This window comes from Eschscholzia californica, unplaced genomic scaffold, assembly GCF_041429995.1.
Source record: "Eschscholzia californica isolate CP2 unplaced genomic scaffold, dmEscCali1.0.p SCAF_6, whole genome shotgun sequence".
NCBI classification, from domain to species: Eukaryota; Viridiplantae; Streptophyta; class Magnoliopsida; order Ranunculales; family Papaveraceae; genus Eschscholzia; species Eschscholzia californica.
In genome coordinates this window covers 27,202,852-27,225,370 of record NW_028238483.1, presented here as the reverse complement: position 1 = coordinate 27,225,370, position 22,519 = coordinate 27,202,852, and the positions used below count along the sequence as shown (strand labels likewise).

General features: G+C 35.1%; 1 protein-coding gene across 1 annotated transcript; it reads right to left on the bottom strand.

Annotated features, from left to right (window-relative positions):
* Window positions 1–21,859: 21,859 nt before the first annotated feature.
* On the bottom strand, window positions 21,860–22,519 carry LOC147533053 (putative inactive methylesterase 20). The gene is made up of 2 exons (XM_086650009.1): window positions 22,073–22,519; window positions 21,860–21,907 (listed from the first exon to the last, which is right to left on the bottom strand). The coding sequence occupies exons 1-2, from the start codon at window positions 22,517–22,519 to the stop codon at window positions 21,860–21,862; spliced, it is 495 nt and encodes a 164-aa protein (XP_086506135.1).

The window sequence follows — 22,519 nt, the reverse complement described above, 5'->3', positions numbered from 1 at the left end:
TTTCCCCCTCCTCCAAACGGTCCAGATTTGTTCTTAGAGGTTATATCAAGTGCTGGACATGAGTTAATTCCTATTTGCCCCCTACTTTGTGACTAGCTTCCTTTATGGTCCTCTATTTTCTGTAAATTCAAATATGACTCTTCTTTTTGAAGTAAATGTCCTAATTGCCCTTTCTATATTTATTTTTTTAAAATAAAATAAAAAAGAAAACTTTAATTCCACCTCATTTCCCTCTCTCCCACACGTATCTCTCCACGTCACCTCTCTCTCTCCAACCCATCTGTGTCTCTCTCCAACTCATCTCTCTCTCTCTTTCTCCAACTCACCTCTCTTCTCCGACGAAGGTCGCCGGCCGGAAAATTACTATGGTTGTGTTTCTATTTTGTGGACTCATTCACTCTTTCTTCAAGTAATTTAATGCTTCCCGGTGGATGAAATAATCATTTGGTATATACTGAAATCCGTATATGCTTCCTGGAAAAATAAAAATAAAAACGAATACCCAATTTGAGGGTTGGTTGATTTTAGAGTTCTTGCTCAAAGTAGATTTCATATGCTGATAAGTGTTTGATGAAATGTCTTTGTCTAAAAGTTAAGTATTAAAATGATGGAAATTCACATAATAGAAAAGAAACAAATACCCAATTTGAAGTTTGGTTGATATTAGCTTGCTCAAAGTAGAGATCATATGCTGATAAGTGTTTGATGAAATGTCTCGGTCTCAAATTTAAGTAGTAACATTATAACTGGTGTGTCCAAATGAAGAAAATTTTGGCTAGACAAGTGGTTTCTATTTTTTGTAGTACTTCTTCGAATATTATAACTCTCATTAAGTGTAGGATGAAACGTATGAACCACACAAATCTGGCCATTGATTTGGATTAGACTAAATCTTGGTCTTCAGATCAATACCAATTATCCTATCATCTATTTCCCTCTTCATCGGAAAAAGGATTCTTCAATTCCTTCAATTCTCCAATCTCTGAGACACTTAAATCTCAATTTTTCTTTTACTTTGGAAAAATGGAAGCGTTATATGACTGAATTAGTGAGAATTTTACTTTGATGTTACATTTGTACCTTGATAACACAAAAAATGTGAACTATGTGCACGAATTTGGTGTTTAAGGTGTTGTACCATGTTGATAGAGATCGAGTCAAAAGTGATAAAGATCCGGCGCTTAAAAGTTTCAAAATAATAAAATTATGCTTATGGTTCTCATAAATAGATTGGACATTATGCTTCTATACCCAGCATGAGGGCTTTATGCAAACTAAAAAATTTCAGTCATTGCTGAGCGGGTATTAAGTATAGTTTGAGGTTAGTTTTATGAGTGGTGGAGTACCATCAATTTGAAATTATTTTTGAATTACAATGAGAGATCACTATTAAGAAACATCAACTCGACGGTTTACACTTAGTTATGGTGTTTATTTTTAGATGAACGTCGTATGAGTAAAGTTTGACCGTTTATTAGTGATTTGATGCTTTTAGCATAACTAAATGGGAATCATAGTGGGTAAAGTTTTTGGCTCAGATTCATGTGGTTTTCAACCACCTACTACTCATGTCGAAGTAGATATGCTGCTATGTAGTTGGTTTGGTATTGAACCGACGCTGATCCCAGGGCTCGGCAGTACTTGCCCAACTATACTTAGACAAAAGAGATGTCGTAAGCTAGATTGTTGTTTTTGTTTGATTTTGATCTTCTTTTCTACTTAGACCCGCCAAATTTGCCTTGTGGGGATGATTATGTCCAGAATAAACCCTTGCCTATAGTTGCGGCTATCTAATATGTCATGACAAGAGGTTGCATAATCTTACAATCTAAATTGTTGTTGTTTTGGCTTCCTTGTCAACTTCTTCTGAGAGGACCAAAGAATTCCCGTGAAGCAGCGAAGCACTTTGAGAGGGCTCCTGGTGTACCACACAGCCACAACACCCGTGAAGCAGCGAAACACTTTGGGAGGCCTCCTGGTGTGCCACACAGCCACAACAAGCCATATGTTCGATCGAAGGGACAAAAATTTGAGAAAGCTAGAGGAAAAAGGAACAACAGAGGTTTTAGGATTTAAGTTTATTATCATGATTTCTCTCAAAATCAATTTAGTAAATCTAAGGAAGATGTTATCTACAGGAATTGCAGTTTTGTTGGATTTGAACCAATAGATTTGAATATGTATTATCTACTTCATTGGTAGTTATCATGACAGGATACCAATCTGTGCCTTTTCGACTATTTCCTCTATCTGCATAATCCTGCCTCAAAATATAGTGCTTGGTCCATTAAGGTGTTAGTATGAATAACATTTCTTACAAGAAAAAATTTCATGTTTACTAAGATTGTACTTTAGTTATAATTAATTAATAAATTATCTATATATGTACACTGATAAAGTTTATTAAAGTTTATTATGTAATTGTAGTTTTTTTTTTTTTAGATGAAGAATTATGTAACTGTAGTTAATTTATTAACAAAAAAAACTATAATAAAACATAGAGTTAATTCTTATTTGGCCCCCTATTTTGTAACCAGCTTCCTTTATGGCCCCTATTTTTTTAAATTCAAATATGACCCCTCTTTTAGTGTAAATGTCATAAGTACCCTTCCTATATATATTTTTTCAAAATAAAATTAATTGTAACACATGGAATTCCACCTCACAAAGTAGGAATTTCATGACATTAATTAATTTTATTATAAGTGATGTGGAATTTCATGTGTTATAATTAATTGTATTTTGAGAAAAATATATATAGGAAAGGTATTTATGACATTTAACTAAAAAAAGGTATTTATGACATTTAACTAAAAAAAGGTTACCTCAACAAAAAAAAAAAAAAAAAAAAACTAAAAAAAGGTAGTCATATTTGAATTTATGAAAAATAGGGGTCATAAAGAAAGCTGGTCACAAAGTAGAGGGCCAAATAGGAATTAACTCTAAAACACATACTTTAAATTTGTATTAATAAAAGATTATAGTGTAGTTTAATAAACTCTTTTATTATGAAGAAGAGTATTTAATGACTTATAATACAAAGATGGAATATAACTTTATATAAATTATAAAGTTTTTATCTTTTTATAATTTTAATCTTAAAAAAGATTTATCTCAATTTTAACAAAAAATTATCTTAATCTTAATAAAAAATAAAATTTTATGATAATAAAAGATTCCTACCAAAAAGGTGAAACCAAATAACGAAAACTCGAAGAAAGTGAATCTTTTAGATGTTCTTCCCGATAATATTTTTCAATATATAATATCTAAGGTTTCTTCAGGTAAGTCTGTGATTAGATGAAGTTGCGTTTGCAAATCTCGGTTCAACTCAATCTATCTTGATCTTGATCTTCATTTCTTTCAATCGAAAAGCTAGTCACATTTGATATTCAAGTCCTTTTAGCGAAGCATATTGTGATCATTATTATGGTTTCGTTTGTTTACAAATTATAAAACAGAATGTTATAAAGATTTGTAATCCAACTAGACGAGAAATCCTTTCTATTCCCTCTACTTATCCCAATAGGTATAATGCTCATAGCTGTTGCTATAGATTTGGGTACAATTCAAACACTAATAAATTAATAATCTATCTATATTTGTACGGAGATAAAATTTTATAAAGTTTATTATTAATTGTTATTAATTTATTGTACAATGAAACTATAATAAAATTTATACTTTAAAATTGTTTTAATAAAAGAGTATATTGTATTATATTGTAGTTTAATAAAATATTTTATTATAAAACTGTAACAATATTATTTATTGTACAATATATTATAGCTTTATTATTATACTTTATCTAATTATATTTTAATAAAATTATAATTTATTAAACTTTTTTATATCGTACAATAATATAGTATAATAAAACTTTAATAAATTACAATATATTGTACATTTTATATATATATATATATATATATATATATATATATATATATATATCTAACTACAAAAGGATTAAATTTCAAGCACTTCCATATCAAATTCAAAGTATCAAGTAGATGGAGGAGCAGCGCTTGTAGCCACCTTAGCAGCATGTTCAAACTTAGTTTCTGCATTGAAGCTAAAATGTTTGCTTCCTAATATCTCTGTTAATGGAGAAATATTTCATGTTAGATGATGTTGCCATGTACTTATTTAGTTGTGCAAGATGGTTTGGTTTTCCTCAATTTTTTAATATGCTCGAGCATTCGAAAACTAACATTGAGTTTATTAGAGTTTCACCAGTTGGGGCAAAACAATTTGATATTTTATGTGTTGCAAATGGTATGAGAAAGAAAAAGTTACAACTTGATGTAAAACATCAATGAAACTCTACTTATCTGATGTTGCGTGGTATTCAGCAATATCAATCTGTTTTCACTTCATTTTGGCTGATCGAAAGAGCCCATTTCTTTTTACTGAAGAAGATTGGTTGTATGTCTAATCCTGCCTCCTAATATAGTGATTGGTTCATTAAAATAGGTAAAAGTTCAAGTATTTTCCCACCTTCCCTTTTTGCATTAGAAATACGACTAATAAAATACATTTACTTATTTTAGTCATAAATGTACCGTGGAATTCATCTTTCAAATTATAGTTTTGAAGAACAAGATAGCGACAAAAAAAATATCACTCAGAAGTTGTGCGAGATGAAAGTCTCTTGCAGGATTTGAATGAGAGAAAGAAGTGAGGAAAGAAGCGACTCTGACTCTTCCACTCCAGTCACTGTTTTTTTTTGTTACTTCAAAGTAATTGCTTCAGCTTCAACCACTTGAATTTTTAAGATTTTCTTGTCATAGTTGAAAAACTTCATCTTCATAAAGCATTTGTTAGCTAAAATTCAGAGTTTGTAATAAAAATAAAATTTTAGAAATATGAGACTTCCTTAGGAATCATAATATAAAGTTCATCTTACATTTAGAAATATGTCTTCACTTCAAATATTGTAATTTATGTCAAAAAATTTTAGTAGTTAAACTCATGGATGTCAACTTCTTCCAATGATGAAGTTTATTACGTTTTCAATAAAAAAAGAAAATAAAGTTTATTACGTATCAACTTCTTCCCTTAAAATAACAAAAATCAACCTTTTAAGCCGGGATTTAAGTTTGATGGTGTTTGCGGTGGTGGTTGCAGTGGTGCTTGTAGGATATTTGTGGAGTGCAAAACGAAAAAAAGAGGTACATTTAATTTAATCCTTTAATTTTTTTTTTGTTTTAGTCCATAGGAGATTTATGAGTATTAAATTTTATTTTGCCATCAAAAGGAAAGGAGAAGCAAAACAAAGACCACCACCCTATCTAAAAGTTGCATCTGATGGAAGTAACCAAGAAAAACTCTCTTCTGAATTTAAACCTTAGCTACTTTTTTTTTTATGAAGGAAAATAACATCACTGAACAAGCAAGTACATAGTTTTTAGTGTAAAGCAGTAATAAAAGAGGGTACTACATTCCAGACTTTCCTATGGTCATTTATTCTGCCCCATTTTGCTAGTGCATTTGCCTGAGCATTGCAATCCCTAGAAACGAAGGTGAATCTCATACCGGTAAATTTGTCTTTGAGTTCTTTTACTTGTTGCATAATCTTTTTGGATTGCCAGTGAAGGCCAACACTTTGACCGTTGACGAAGAGTATTAGAGCTTGGTTATCACTTTTGATATGAGCATGGGTGATGTTCAACTCTATGGCCCATCTAACGGTGAAGAGATGACGATACTTTCACATTCTGACATCGAACTGAGTCAGCCGCTGCTATAATAAAAGCAGAGTCTTCATCTCTGATGATACATCCTATGCCGGCTGGTTCTGTGCTATTGGAAAAAGATGCGTCGACGTTTAGTTTTATGAATGGTGTCGATGGAGGTCTCCATGTTTGTTGCTTAGTTTTTTCCCTGCATTTGTTAGTGATAATAGATTCAATCTTAAGAGGCGTAATAGAGGTGTTATTTATCCTGTCTATCATTTGTCCCGGACTTTGTTTCTTTGTGGTGAAGCAATTTTCGTAACGTGCTTTCCATATAAACCAAAGTACTTTGGCGTATAGTAGGGTCAGTTCTTCATCTAGGTTTTTCCATTGATGGATCCATTGATTGGTAGTAATTGTTTGATCTGTTCTTACCTGAAAGTGAAACCATATTGCTTTCGCGAAGGTACAGTGAAGCATGACATGATCTAATGTTTCGTTTTCATTGCAATTAATATAAGAGAATTGGTTTCCAATGTATCTACCTATTTTGGCTGGTAGCCCGTTTGTGCAACATTTCCACAGAAAAAGTTTGACGCGAGGGATAGTATTCATATTCCATATAAAAAACCAGTCGTTTTGATCCTGTATAAGATTTGTACTACCTGTTGTCATAAAGTTATACATAGATTTAATAAAAAAAATTACCTGATTTTGTTAGCGTCCACGTGGGTTTATCTTCTTGGTTACGTTGAATTTTTATATCAGGGTTCATAGGGTATCTCATACGCCTAATTGTCTAGTGTTGGTAGCGGAATCTCAAACATCTTTATGTTTAACACTAGTTTCCAGGATCTATACATGAACATACCAATGAACTAGATTGGAAAGATGATTACTTCTTAATCGCTTTCCCACGAACTAAATCCCGACCAGTATTCGGAAGATAAGAGCTCCAAGTCTAGCTCCTCTACTTGAGACACCGAGTAATGACTTGAACTCCCTCCTTTCAGTCAACTAGGACCTTCTTGAAGGTTGAGATGAAGAACTCCTTCTTCTTGACTAGATACTTGAAGGTTGAGATGAAGACCCTCTTGAGAAATTTTTGTCTCCAAAAGGCTCTCAAAAAATCTCTCTCTTTAGGTTGTATAATTAGGTATATATAGAAACCCTAGAAGAGGTATTAGACTTAAACTAGGATTCCTAAAACCTAATTATAAGGCATCTTCCAAAATCACCCTTTTAGGGTTACTTTGAGTGGCCGGCCAACATAGCCCCTTATGGGCTTCCTTGGCCGGCCCACTTAGGGCCTAACCGGCCATCACATGGCCGACCCCTTTGCCTAGGACATGTTTGTATCTCTTCGGACTTCTTCGACTCAGTCTGGACTTACCAATAATGGATCCAATCCACTTATTTGTCATTCTTCTTCTAGTCAATTCTCTCCGTTCAAATCATTACTCTGATGTGTAACCCTTGTAGGATCCGGTATATGTTAGCCGCGAATCAACTCCTTGATCCGACGATCGTAGTTGGCTTCTAGCTAAGCATTACGACCCCTAATTGGACCGGACTAATGATCTTCCGAGTAAGGTCATTAAGATCCTATTCGCAAAATTGTACGCATTGCAACCTTGGTCGAAGGACACTCCGTCGGAAGGATAACATTCCTTCAGACCGAGGCAATATATCCTTCAGTCTCCCACTTGTACTTAGAACAAGTGCAATGCTCGATTCCCATGTTTTTTCGTATCCCCTCTGATATGTCATATTCATCAGACTCTCTTGATCCCGAGAACAACTTCCAATCCAAACGATTAACTCTTAATCCGTTTGAGCACGGCCATGCATTTTTCAGTTGTTTCTCATCAAGTGGCCCGGAGATACTTTATCCTGATTTTACTCAGGAAAACATATTCCATTCTTGTACTCCCACTTAATTTCATGTCTATCCTGTCTCCCCTAGTATTCCGCCTTTATAACCACTTTTTACGGATGGCGTTTAACGGTGCCAAAGTTCGACATTCCTTCCATAAACTGAGTGAGTACTCATGTTTTGAGGAATCTCTCCAATTTGCTTAAATGAGAGTTATGACAACTTACAACAACTCTTGAAGTACTCTCATTCGGAGGGTTTCCAGTGCATCAACTATACACCCATGAAGCTGACCTTTGAATACTCCTATTCCCATAGCCCAAGAAACAACGCTATCTTGTCAATCACTCATGCTAGTCTTCTTAAGTCATTATTGTGCAATTAATGACCTGGACCAGGGATAGTAAGATGGTGTGCTTCCATATTCACTTAGTAGGGTTTCTTTCATTAGATCACGTATCTAATAAACCTACTTGGAACACTCCATCCTTTTGGACTGGCGTCTAAATTCTAAACCACAATTTAGATGACGAAATAAACCTAGTTTATTTTGGATAACAAGAGTCTGTAAAATTTGAGCACCCGCGTGAACTCCTTCACGTTCTCAATTTTACAAGTCTTCTTAGGATATTTCTTTCTTGATCCTAATTCCTTAGATTCGAGCATCTCCATGATCGTTCTAAGGTGACAGTTTAGTTTCATCTTCACTTCGCTTTGTTATTATCTTGCTTTCGAACCCTTCGTAAGCTTTTATGATAATATCAGTTTCTCCCACTGAAATTAGTACTTTCCAAGTTCTAATTTTACTTTCTTATCTAGTAGAGTTAGTAACGACTCCCAGCATGAAAAACTCTTTTCCACCTGTTTGCCCTTCCTAAAAGATTCCTATCTTTATTTTCGGAAGATTACTTTTATGACTTTCTTCAATCTTCTGACTTGTATGGGTGACGACATCTTTTGTACTCCAAGTACTTCTCAGATGTTCGGGTAAACAACAATCATCTCATGATCGTTCTTATGTTTTCAAACATAAGTGTCTCTCCCATGTTCATCACGGGAGCTGGGTGGAATTTCTCTTCAAGAGATCTTCTTATTCAGATCTTCTTATTTTAGTAAGTCTTTTTGTTTACTAAATCTTCTTAAATTACAGCAATCTAACCAAAGTAACTTGTCAGTTCCTCAAATTTCAACTGAATCACAAATTTGATTAGTGATGCAGAGGAATTGGTTGGAAAATACATGAAATAAATTGATGCGGCCAAGTATAAAGGTGACAGACAAAACCGAAACTTTTGGTGTCGGAATTGCACGAAATTTTGAGTGATGGTGTGAAATAACCTTTTCGGTGTAGCTTCGCCACAACCGGCCCACTTTGAGGGTCAAATTCCATGGTTTAAGTCCTCAAAATAAAATCTTAGTAGTTTTTTTACTATTTTTAGTAAGTGTTTTTAGTTCAGATATTATTTTATTTTCTTGAGAATCTGATGTTTTACTTTCGGAGGAGTTGCTATTTGAATTTGATTAGGTTAAAGAAATCCTAATGCTATTTATAGGGTGACCTAAGAGTTGTTTTATTCGTTCAGGTTAATCAATAAAGTTCAGGCATTCGATTGATCCTAAAGCTATTTCAACTAAATCACAAATTTGATTGGTCAAGCATTTGATTGATCCTCCGTCTTCAAAATACATGGTTCGATAAGTCCTTTTGGTTTAGGTATTCTTTTATTTTCTTTAGATTCTATTGATTTATTTTCGCAAGAGTTATTATTTGAATTTGATTAGGTTTAGGAAATCCTAAGGCTATTTAAAGGGTGATCTAGGAGTTGTTTTGTACATTCAGGTTAATCAATAAAGTTCAGTATTTTATTTTAAATCTTCTTAGTTTCTTTTCTATAGATTTAGACGAAGATCTAAGACTTTTCAGAATTTTTCGCTGCGTCTATTAGTTAAGTATGTAATTGATTCTCGTCTTCTAAAATGTTTATTTTAACAAGTCCTTTTGTTTAATTTAAGTTATAACAATCCAACCAAACTAACTTGTCATTCCTCAAATTAGTATTCTTAAATTACAACAATCCAACCAAGAAAACTTGTTTTTTTTTTTTGATGAACTCACAAACTTGTTCATTCCTCAAATTAATCGATACAATCTCGAGCAATAAACCGTGAATAAGGGGAAGCCAAAGCAATGCTCAAATGTATTTATTAGGCGCAATATCTCAACATGGACAAGTAAATAATGGAAGGCCATAACTAGACCATCATACATCATCTTCAGGGGAGATTATCTAACACTCATTGGACAACTCTTTGCCACACAACGACCATGCCGCGTAGTACAATCGGGTTGTTAAGGTTTCAGATATGATATGTTTCAATAACTTTTATGCTCATGTTCTGTTTATAAATGCTACTATTTTTACATTGTACATATAATTTACATGTTGTCGGACCGTACTACTGCCGTGTGTAGTCGGATTTTACATTTTGTTGATCCATACAACTGTGTGTAATTTTCAACAAAAAAAAAAAAAAATACAACTGTGTGTAATATGATTTTATGTCCTAATCCTTTATATGGTCTATTATGTATATTTTGAATTTTCCCACTCAATACTAATTAGTAATTGGTACCCCTTGAACTTACTACAATGTTTAACCTGTGAAAAAACAATATGATTATGGAGAACAAAAATCATAATGTGATTTTAGTAATTATAATACCTAAATTGTTGAGGGGGTAAATTCAATGGAGATGCTAGAGTTACAAAAAATTTTGACAAAAGAAAGTTCCCAGCTGATGTGGCGGTTGTGATGTTCATCTCTCAACGGCCTAGATTTGGTCAAAGTTTCAAACCACAACCGCCACATTAGCTGGGAACTTTTTTTTGTCAAAATCTTTTGTAACTTTAGCATTTCCCAAATTCAATTACAAATTTGTATTGAGGTGGTATAATAAAAAATTCTTACATTTTGTATGAAGAAGATGACCAAGATGCATTGTACATTTTGTTGAATAAGCATTTGTATTTTGGATCAAAAAAATGGGTTGTTTGTTGTAAACATACGTTAGTATATTTGGATAAATAGTTTGGGATCAAACTTTTGGAAATAGTTCATCTGAAACCTCCAATAAAAAATTTCCCCAACAAAAACAGGAAGTTGTCGAAACATAAAATGGAAAAAAATAGTTTGTTCAAACATGTGTACATTGTAGATATGGAGTAAAATTTTTGACATTACAAGTAAAGAAAAAATATGGTCATTTTGAAATTGCGCTGATTTTCCTGCCATTTTTTATTTTTTTACCATTCGCAGTGAATAATAGTATGCATAAAATAACAACTTCGTTTACAACTAAATAAGAGATGCACATACCCCACACTTATTCAACCCCAAACAACTCATTCACGCATGACACACTTATTTGTAGATCATAATAACTCGGCTAAATATGACTTAAGTTCAACTTTCGAAGCAATCTGTTGAAGGTAACAAAAGAGTTGTTGAGGCTTGGAGCACATCACCATGTGATCTGACCCTTCAATTAATTTTACATCGTCAGGTGAAGTTTTCTCTATCATCCATTCTGCAAAATCCGTCTTAATCATCTTGTCGTCTCCAGAAATGATAAAAACTCGCTTAATAGATCCAAATCGTTCTTTGGAAAGCACAATACTCTTTGAAATGTCTTCATCGCTGTATAGTCTTATAGGTCTCACTAACTTGGTCGCCAAAAACCAGTCCTGCTTTCACAATCTCTCAAATTTATATTACCAAAAGTGAGTAGAAAATGTAGATACACATATATGTTAGTAATACCAAGATAGGTTGTGTCTCAAGAAATTGTGCCTGATTAACGAAATGACGTATAAAATTCAAACAAATTGGTGCGCTTACCTCATGTGAAGAAAGCTCGTAGTTATCGGTTAACAAGAATTGGGGGCCAACCATGAAAGTCGGCCCAATGTCGTCCATTTTAAATACGCTATCACCCCAATCGGGACCATTCCTTTTCATATACTGGATCATTGCGACATTAATTTATTAGTCCGTGTTAAGAGAAATGATATATGTCTTGAAACTGACCAGTAGGTTAGTTAGTCTACCAGGATGGACTATAATTATATTAGAGAATACACATGGCCCATCATGGCCAGCAATGTCAACCAACGGAGGACATGAACTGACCAATTCTTTTTAGAAAAAGAATCGATGTTGTTACATAATTGCTGCAATTATGTAAAATTTATATACTGAACACAAATGTGCATTGTTGACTAGGACAAACTACATGATAAATCATTATCGTCCGTCTGCCGAAACAGATGCATCGTCGCAATTAGGTCATATCAATTGTTTTATGTTTGAGCGGTGATGCTATGCCCGGCAATTACTGCGGCTGGGATTCGGCCGAGATACTTGACGGGCATAACATCATTTTTGTTTATGTTTATCTTTTCTAATAGGATACGTTACATAAGGAGGATCGAAAATAGGAGATCCGGCGGTCAAGATAAGTTGCAGAAATAATATACGTGTGTAACACGTGTATGTACGTGACGGATCGAGAAGACGAGATCCGACGATCAAGAAGAATTCAGAACATATTTGAAGATACGTGAAGATATGTAATATTAGTATAATATATTCAGAATATCACTTGTAACTATCTAATGGTAATATTAGATAGATTTTGTATTATTTCCTAGTTTAGTAATCAGAAACTAGGAAACCCTAAACCCTAAGTCATCTATAAATAGGAGAGGGTTCTAGGATTCAAACTCATCGAGTTATGTCTGACCAATGTAACCGATCAAACCCACATACAATTGTATGTGGTGAATTATTAATAAAGAAGTTGTTCTCCGTGGATGTAGGTCTTGAGTATTCGACCGAACCACGTTAAATTATCGTGTCTTTTACTTCATGTTCATATCTCCGATTATTTATATAATCGTGAATTTTAACATGGTATCATGAGCAAGTTAATTGATCCTGATTAATGCTTCTGCAAATTTCCAACTTTTCTTTTAGTTGTGATTATATTATATTTCAATCGTGTATACGATTTGTTTTAACTTTTCCAAGATTATTCTTTTTTTTTTTTTTTTTTTTGAAGTCGACTACGATCTACGTATGTCGTTACATTTGGCACTTGATACATCATAGATGTGATAAGCTCGATAACCGCCCACTCAAACACTAACAGGACCGGGCTTGTAGCCCAACTAGAACATGTTGGAATCGGAGCCAATTTTGGCTCGACCCGACTCGTCAAACTCAGAAACCGAACGCGCCATTGCGTTCGTCTCGTCGAGCTCTTAAATTTAGAGCAAAGAATTACTCGAATCCGATTCCGGATGAATGAGAAATTCGAGTTTGAAGTTTGGGTGAAAAAACGGTTAAGTCAGGGTCTGAAACGTCAAACGGGACAAGTTAGATCAGGGGTCGTTTGAGCGAATACCACGCGCATCCAAATCTGTGGGCACATTTCGGTATTGATTTGACGGTGGGCGTTCCACCCGAGATTTTCACCCAGATCCGACGTCCCAGGGTCCAACCGACTCCAATATTCAGTTATTCTTTCTGTTTAGTCCCTCCTTTCGAATGGATACATCTTTTAACCCAACAGACACTATATACCCATTCAACTCCTATATAAACCAACCAAACTCGCTTCATTTTTCATCAATTCATTATCTTCTCTTCTTCTCTTATCTCCTAACAATTAGAAGTTCTGGTTTGCCTAGAATATCTAATTAAGGGAGTAATTCTAGAAGTTCTGGTTAGACTAGAATATCTAGAAAAGGAAGAAAGAAGTTTTTCATAGGTCGTCTAGAATATCAATTCAATTCATTCTCTTCTTCTCTTCCCTTCTAACAATTAGAGGTTCTGGTTAGCCTAGAATATCTAATTAAAGAAGTATTTTCTAGAGGTTCTGGTTAGACTAGAATATCTGGAAAAGGAAGAAAGAAGTCTCGAGTGAAACTTGAATTTCCGAAGCATCTAGAAGATCATCCGCATTAGTCCAAGAGCTCATAATACTGACAAAGGTTCGTCCGCTTTCAGAATATAGAAGTACCATCTTAAAATTCTGAAAGGTTAGTCGTTGTATCCCGAAGGCATTCACCCTAACGTTTGGTACTGTTACGGGGGTGTAAAATGTCTTAAGGAAAGAGAATTTATTCTTGCCTCGACTACATTAACACCTATCTCGGTTAGTCCGAAAGAAGGAATATTGATTAAATCATTATTCCTTACTAGTTTATCTCTCTATAAGTTAGAGAAAGGAAACTCTGTCTAAATCAAGCCAAGACAGAGAGAAATCGACTTCTCGATTGATAACCAGAGAACAACAATCTTAAGACATTTTATATAACAATTATTTCTCTTGTTATAAGATTTTGATCTGGGTTATTTTCTGTGTGTTTCAGAAAAAATGGCAAGAACAAGAACAACCCTACGGGTTCTTCAGCCTAACACCACATACGTAGAAAACCCAGAGATGTTCAAAGGAACTGACTTCGCTCTGAAGCGGAAGGGTTCATCTCAAAACAGAGGCAAGTCGAGGAAAAGGCAAAGGCCTGTCGAATGCTACAAATGTAGAAAGCGAGGCCACCTAGCCAAAGATTGTCGCTCCACATATGACAGTCAAGGGGAAAAAGCCGATAACAAAGCTTCATTAGCAAAAGACACCGAAAATCGGAATCACCGTCTAATGATTACTGAATTCGAAAAGGCGTTTGATATACTTCATAAGATGAACCTCTATGCAGAGGCACATGAAGATAACCTGGTTAACAACCAGAGATGGTGGGTCGATTATAAGACAAATCATCACGTTTGTAGTGACAAAAGCCTATTCTCTTCCTATACAGAGGTAGCCGAAGGAGAAACCTTATTCAAGGAAAACGGCTCGATCACCCAAGTCAAAGGAAGGGGAAAGATCGTGTTAAAATTCACTTCCGAAATAGAGGTGACTTTAACCGATGTACTCCATGCTCCAGACAATCAAAAGAACTTGATTTCTGGTTCCCTTTTAAGTGAGAACGAGTTCAGACTAATCTTTCTGTCAGATATCGTTATCATATTTAAGAAAATGATGTATATTGGAAAGGGCCACTTATGTGGGGGGTTATTTCAATTAAATGTTACCCATGTAATGCCGAAGGCACCTATTATTAATAAAATTAATAATTATGCGTATATTGTTGAGTCCTCCAATGTTTGTCACGAAAGATTAGGACATGTGAATAATAAGTCATTAAAGAAATTAATGAGCTTGGAGTTAAATTCCGAAACTCGAAACTTACTCAAGACGTACATGTCAAACATGTGTATAGTCAAAAATGACTAAAACGTTGTTCAAAGTCTTTAGACTTAATTCACAATGAACCCTATAACCTAAGAACGGTTCAAACATAAGGTAGAAAAAGGTAATTCATTATCTTTATCAATGACTCCACTTGTTTCTGTTATATTACTTACTAAAGTGTAAGGATGAAGCAATCGAAAAGTTCGAGTTTTATAAAGTCAAAGTAGAAACTCAACTTTGTAAAAAGATTGAGGCTTTGAGAAACGACTGAGATGGAGATTATGAATCTCCTTTCGCCGAGATATACGCCAAGAACGGCATAGTTCATCAAACGGCGACTCTTTTGGTATAATGAAAGCACAGAACATTAGAAGGGATAAAACTCGATCAGTGGAGATTAAAAATCGATGATCAATCTAATCTCGATGAATTTTGTGAAGTATTTCACTAAAACTCTACTACTAGCCAAGAACAGAAATAAGGTTCAACCCATGGTGACCATGAATATCTTGTCAGAGACATCGAAAAACTAACGACACCTTGACCACCAAGTATCGACATAAATACTGGGTGTGAAACCGTCTATCGAGAATACAGAGAGCGATCAATAATGAATACATGATCCTAACGGTTAAATTCGATGACGAATCAAAGAAGACAACCACATAAGTAATCGAAGAAGTGTGTCAAGACAAATGTCAAAACCTAAACGGTTAGACAAGGTCGATGACAGAATGTTCTCGTTATACAAATAGTTACGAGACGATGAACTGTCCCAAAGAAATCATCGGTCTGAGATAATGAAAATTCCGTGAAGCATTCTCGAATACTAAGTTGACGAAGAATGCAAAATTCAAGAAAGTAAGTTATTTCGAATAACATATTCAGGCGGTAAATACTTCTCTAGAAGGTCCTTAGGCCTGTCTAAGAATTACAAGGAATCCTCAGATGTGTTAAAAGGACCTTGGCTGAAAGATCTCGAAATCAGGAGTTATTATAAATAAATCCTTAAGTCTTTGTAAGGAGGTCCCTAGTTCTGTATCATTACAGAATAGTCCTTATAAATCCTCATGGCAACCTAATCTTCTTGGATAGACAAGAGAATTAAGGTTGATAAGACGTAAAGTTGAATATTACATCATTCGGTCTAGACGTGACTCGAATAATAAATTCAAGGGTCTTGGTAAGATTTTCGATTCAAGAGTATGAACGAAATCTAGAGACGATAAAGGACAAAATAGGGAATGATGACTTTGATGATCATACGACAGTTTAAATCTATCAAGAGAGTATATATGATTACGACATATAACTTAAGAAAGAGTTAAAATAGAAACTCACCTTGTACTATATCTCAAGGTTCTAATGATCATAAATCATCATGTTATAGAACAAAACTAAACACACTACACTAAAGAAATTGTGTACGAAAATAGTTTTGTCAAAGAGGAGAATCCAATGGTTACCCTAGAACTGTGGGGGCAGATGTTATTACATATCTGAACGGTACCCTATATATAGTATAAGATTCCACCCAAATTGACGAATAAGAGGAAATACTCTTAAAATGTGGGGGGGGGGACCCGAGAAGGAACCGAAAAGCCAATTATAAAGAAATAAAATGGCATATAGAACTCCAAACTCCCCTGAAGATATAACGTCATAATGACGTGAGAAGAGGGAAATTATGGAGTACCTCGGAAACCAGATTTAACCAATAAGAATGTTTGGTCAATAAGGTTTCATTGAGCGAAGAACTACGGTTATATTCACTAAGTTGTGACAAAAGTGAGAAATCAAGTTTGTGAATATAAGTGATGACGTGAATGTCTAATTCACTCAACAAATCTGGAAAAAATACAAATGGAAAGAACTTCTCTTCCTAATCCTAAACTAAGTAACGAGATTCAACCGTGAATCATCTATTCAAAAGAACAGACAATACTAGTTAGGAATAAGAAAGTGTTTTAGAAGATATGATTCGATGCTTTTCCAGATTGAATCGTTACTCATGATTGATAATCTAAAGTGCATGGTTAAACAGAGAATGGTAGAATAACCACTCAAAAACCACGATAAGCATAAATACTTAAATTTGAACAAATTCAAGAAAGAGTTATCAGAGTAACAAATAGTTCTTAGGTATCTGAGCAGACTCGTATTAATGTTTGTACATGTCATAAAGGAAAATGAAGATATGTGGACAACACTCGAATCTCAGATACAAAACAGTGGATATGACAAACCACTAAGGGCTACGATATCACAAAATCCTCAGAGGCAGACGTGCATAGCTGGATCAACAATGTAATCCTAAAGGCCTTGATGGATACATTGCTTTGGAGAAAGCAAAGGAAGTAGGTGAACTTCCTGGAGGATATTTGTTTGTGATTGAAGCCAGTGCACGCAATAAACCTGAGTAGTTGTTGCGTAGGCACTAATACGGTAAGTCTAGAGAATTCAAAATAAAATAGACTAGCACCGTAAAGCAATTGCTCTCAAGGAATGCATAAATTAAAATTATGCTCAATCCTAAGTTACCTGGCGGATCCGTAAAGAACAAGGGTGAACAAGAGAGTTGAAATTGCATCATCAAGGGGAATGTGGCAAAAACGCCTAAAGTAAATGAGTAAAGGCATGGTGAAACCCTACCTAGATGACTGGAGATCCCACGATCTAGGTTCAAAGGGCAACTGAAGCTATATCCTGACTCGACAGTAACACTGTAAGAGATTTCTATCTCTTACCCATTCCTAGGATGATAACAGTGTTGCCTGCATTGAGAGGCTAAGCATTAAGCTTTTAATGAATCCGAAAACTTAGAACTTGACTCTAACGTGAGGTATAGCAGGATACCTTATTACGGATAACCTATATGTGTGTGAATTGATGCCGGTTCCGTGGGAAGGTCGTCTAGGCCGACTTCTCTAAAGCACACATGAATTCGGGATTGTTCAGGGCCGAAATGAACACAACCGAGAACCTAAGTCGGTAAGGGATTAGCTGTGTGATAGCTATTCAGGTTTACAATTTCCAGGACTCAGTTCAAGACGATAAGTTCACTGCCGTCCTTGTAGACCTTGTAGTTATTCACTAGGAAAGGTTCAAAGTCGAAAGACTACCTTCTTCCGATGCAGCGAAGTTCCGCATATGAGCTCTTTTAGTGTCAGTATGTCAGTATAGTATGTTTGTATATAGTAAACCTCGAATTTTCATTCATGTGGGGGATTGTTGGAATCGGAGCCAATTTTGGCTCGACCCGACTCGTCAAACTCAGAAACCGAACGCGCCATTGCGTTCGTCTCGTCGAGCTCTTAAATTTAGAGCAAAGAATTACTCGAATCCGATTCCAGATGAATGAGAAATTCGAGTTTGAAGTTTGGGTGAAAAAACGGTTAAGTCAGGGTCTGAAACGTCAAACGGGACAAGTTAGATCAGGGGTCGTTTGAGCGAATACCACGCGCATCCAAATCTGTGGGCACATTTCGGTATTGATCTGACGGTGGGCGTTCCACCCGAGATTTTCACCCAGATCCGACGTCCCAGGGTCCAACCGACTCCAATATTCAGTTATTCTTTCTGTTTAGTCCCTCCTTTCGAATGGATACATCTTTTAACCCAACAGACACTATATACCCATTCAACTCCTATATAAACCAACCAAACTCGCTTCATTTTTCATCAATTCATTATCTTCTCTTCTTCTCTTATCTCCTAACAATTAGAAGTTCTGGTTTGCCTAGAATATCTAATTAAGGGAGTAATTCTAGAAGTTCTGGTTAGACTAGAATATCTAGAAAAGGAAGAAAGAAGTTTTTCATAGGTCGTCTAGAATATCAATTCAATTCATTCTCTTCTTCTCTTCCCTTCTAACAATTAGAGGTTCTGGTTAGCCTAGAATATCTAATTAAAGAAGTATTTTCTAGAGGTTCTGGTTAGACTAGAATATCTGGAAAAGGAAGAAAGAAGTCTCGAGTGAAACTTGAATTTCCGAAGCATCTAGAAGATCATCCGCATTAGTCCAAGAGCTCATAATACTGACAAAGGTTCGTCCGCTTTCAGAATATAGAAGTACCATCTTAAAATTCTGAAAGGTTAGTCGTTGTATCCCGAAGGCATTCACCCTAACGTTTGGTACTGTTACGGGGGTGTAAAATGTCTTAAGGAAAGAGAATTTATTCTTGCCTCGACTACATTAACACCTATCTCGGTTAGTCCGAAAGAAGGAATATTGATTAAATCATTATTCCTTACTAGTTTATCTCTCTATAAGTTAGAGAAAGGAAACTCTGTCTAAATCAAGCCAAGACAGAGAGAAATCGACTTCTCGATTGATAACCAGAGAACAACAGAACATGCCCTAAAGGCCAACAACATTATTTACACCCTAATAATCCCAATTCAAATAACCAAAGATTCCACCTTCTCTGGGATTCGAACCTGGGACCTCCAGGGCTTTCTGGAGTTTATGTCAACACCTTGGAACCACTTGGGCTACCAACTGTTGACTTTCCAAGATTATTCTTGTGATTAAGTTTGCTTGTCAAACCGAAAAATAAGGTGAAAGAAGGAAATATTTATTTACTTTTTTGTTCGAGAACAGGAAAGCGATATTATTTACTTCATTCGATGGAGTTAATTTAAATTCATCAAGGTAGCACCTAATCACCAATGATTCCCTACAGAACAGAGGTAACTTTTCCAATAAATTTTATTTCTTCTCTACATTTTCTCAATTTCGTCTTATTAAACTTTAGATGGTGGCTATAGAAAGTAATTGACCCAAAATATTCCTGGTACCCTATTGCAACCCACCCTTTCCAAAGGACCTACTGTTCCTGTAGGCAGTTTTTTTCTCCATTGAGAAATTTTTCACTTAATCCTATGAAACCCTAGGTTTCCTGTTGTGAAACCACTTCTTTTGTGCCGCCACATTTATTGACCGGCAACTACACCTACCCCAATTGGTGACTTCACGTTTACACAGAACGTCCACACCAACTGACTTCGTTCTTCCTTTGCCGGCGATATTTCCGGCGTTTTTTCTTTACCAATCGATCGTTTCTATCGATTTGGACCTCACGCTATCAACTATCATCGATTTACCTATGAATTTGTGAAGAATCGGTTGAATTTTATCTAAGTTTTGAACCACCCTGATTACTTTCTCTCTCTACAATTCTATTACTCATAGGCGATAGTTGACCGTGTTTGATTATACCAATCATCGATTTGGACTCTCATACACTTCACAGATGATCTCTGTTGTTTAATTTTCAATTACTTTCTGATTTGGGAAACCCAATTTTGAGAAATTTTTCAATTTGGGTAAACCCTAATTTAGAAGTTCCTATATTCCCCAAATTTGATATTTGTGACATATTAAGTTTTTTGACACAGCTTTATGTGACGATCTTTTGCCACAGTGTCACTGTTAGAAAATAATTTTGCGACAGTTTCCTACTGTCACTTATATCCAACTATTCATAGTTGTGACCCAATTTTCTACTGTCACTTACATCCATCTGTGACGCAATTCTTTTGTCACCTTTTCTAGTTCGATACGTGACACTAAATAGATTAATTTCATCTATTTCTCTTCCGGATTCATCCGTGACATTTCCAGAACCATACATTCGTTATGATGACTTCTCTTTCTTACCAATATATGTTGGATTTTTTCTACGACAAATGGAATATTTCTATTTTGATTTTTAATCACATATTCACCCGTAATATTTTCAATATCATACTTTGTCTATGATAATCTTTATTTATTTCCAAGTTCAATTTTTGGAAATTCCTTTCACCTAATAGAGTATATCTTCAACGAATAGAGTATCTCTTTCACAAATAGAATATCACTATTTTTTCCTTACCTTTTTTGGCAATGAATTTCATGTCGACCATCGTTTTGGTTGTTCCTTATCCAATATTTTTTTGGTACTCCGACAATGATTTCTTGTCGATTTTAAACAGAACAACATTATTTTGTTGTCACTCCTAAAGTTCATACTTGACGTTTTTATACGACAAGATATTGATCATCACAACCTTTTAGTTGTTGACATTTTCTTCATACAATGACCAACTTTACATACATGAGAAAAATACATGTAGTTTCGTTGTCATTGATTTTCACTCAATTTTTTGATCGCAACTACCAACCTTTTGGTTGTGACTTAATCATCGTTCAATCATCTTCCAACGCATCCACAATCCAAGAGTTGCAAGAAGACGAATACGACGAAACAAGAAGTATTTTCTTTTTCTCTCTCCAAGTCGGACACTTCAAAATTTACGTGCTCCAACTTGCGGGGGGGGGGGGGGGGGGTAATAGGATACGTTACATAAGGAGGATCGAAAATAGGAGATCCGGCGGTCAAGATAAGTTGCAGAAATAATATACGTGTGTAACACGTGTATGTACGTGACGGATCGAGAAGACGAGATCCGACGATCAAGAAGAATTCAGAATATATTTGAAGATACGTGAAGATATGTAATATTAGTATAATATATTCAGAATATCACTTGTAACTATCTAATGGTAATATTAGATAGATTTTGTATTATTTCCTAGTTTAGTAATCAGAAACTAGGAAACCCTATACCCTAAGTCATCTATAAATAGGAGAGGGTTCTAGGATTCAAACTCATCGAGTTATGTCTGACCAATGTAACCGATCAAACCCACATACAATTGTATGTGGTGAATTATTAATAAAGAAGTTGTTCTCCGTGGATGTAGGTCTTGAGTATTCGACCGAACCACGTTAAATTATCGTGTCTTTTACTTCATGTTCATATCTCCGATTATTTATATAATCGTGAATTTTAACATTTTCCTTTAACCTGTATCTCATTGATACGTTTCTACTTTGTGTAACCTCCTCGATATTATAAATAGAATTGAAGAGGAGTCTAAGAACTCACTCCAATTTATTTTTTATTACAACGCCTATTATTATATGAAAAATGATAGAGTTACTTAGAGGATGACATTTTCCTCATTTTGAACAAAAGCAGTCCCCACTGTAATCAAAATTTGAAAAAACTTTGTCATTCAGGGAATTCCACGTCATTACGTTATCCTCTAGGTAATCTTCTAAGTAATTGTAGCATCTTTTATATATATATATATATATATATATATATATTGCGAGTCAAAGAAGAGAGGTAAATGTATATGGTATGTACCTCGGTAGAGACAGTTACGCTATCATTGGTAGGACCAGGCATCAAAGCAGAGAGAAAAACAGCAACAGAGATCTTCTCAGGGTAGCTTTCCATGACTTTTGATATAGCCAATCCCCCCAAACCATGTCCAACAAGTATCACCTTCTCCTTCTCATGAATTTTATTCTCCATAAAATCTGTTAATGGCTGAAAATAATCCAAAATTGATCGAAGATCGTGTACCACCCTTGGATCGATTCCAGAAGCAGCAAGATCTATAGCCGTAACTTTGTGACCTACAGACTGTAACATAGCTCCTACCTTAAACCAACACCAACCTCCATGACAGGCTCCATGTACTAACACAAAATGTGTACCTATTAAGAATTTCTCTACTCCTCCTTCAATTCTACTTTCAGAGTCCAGTTGTAAATTTGATCTCAGTTTTTCTCCCAAATTCATCTCCAT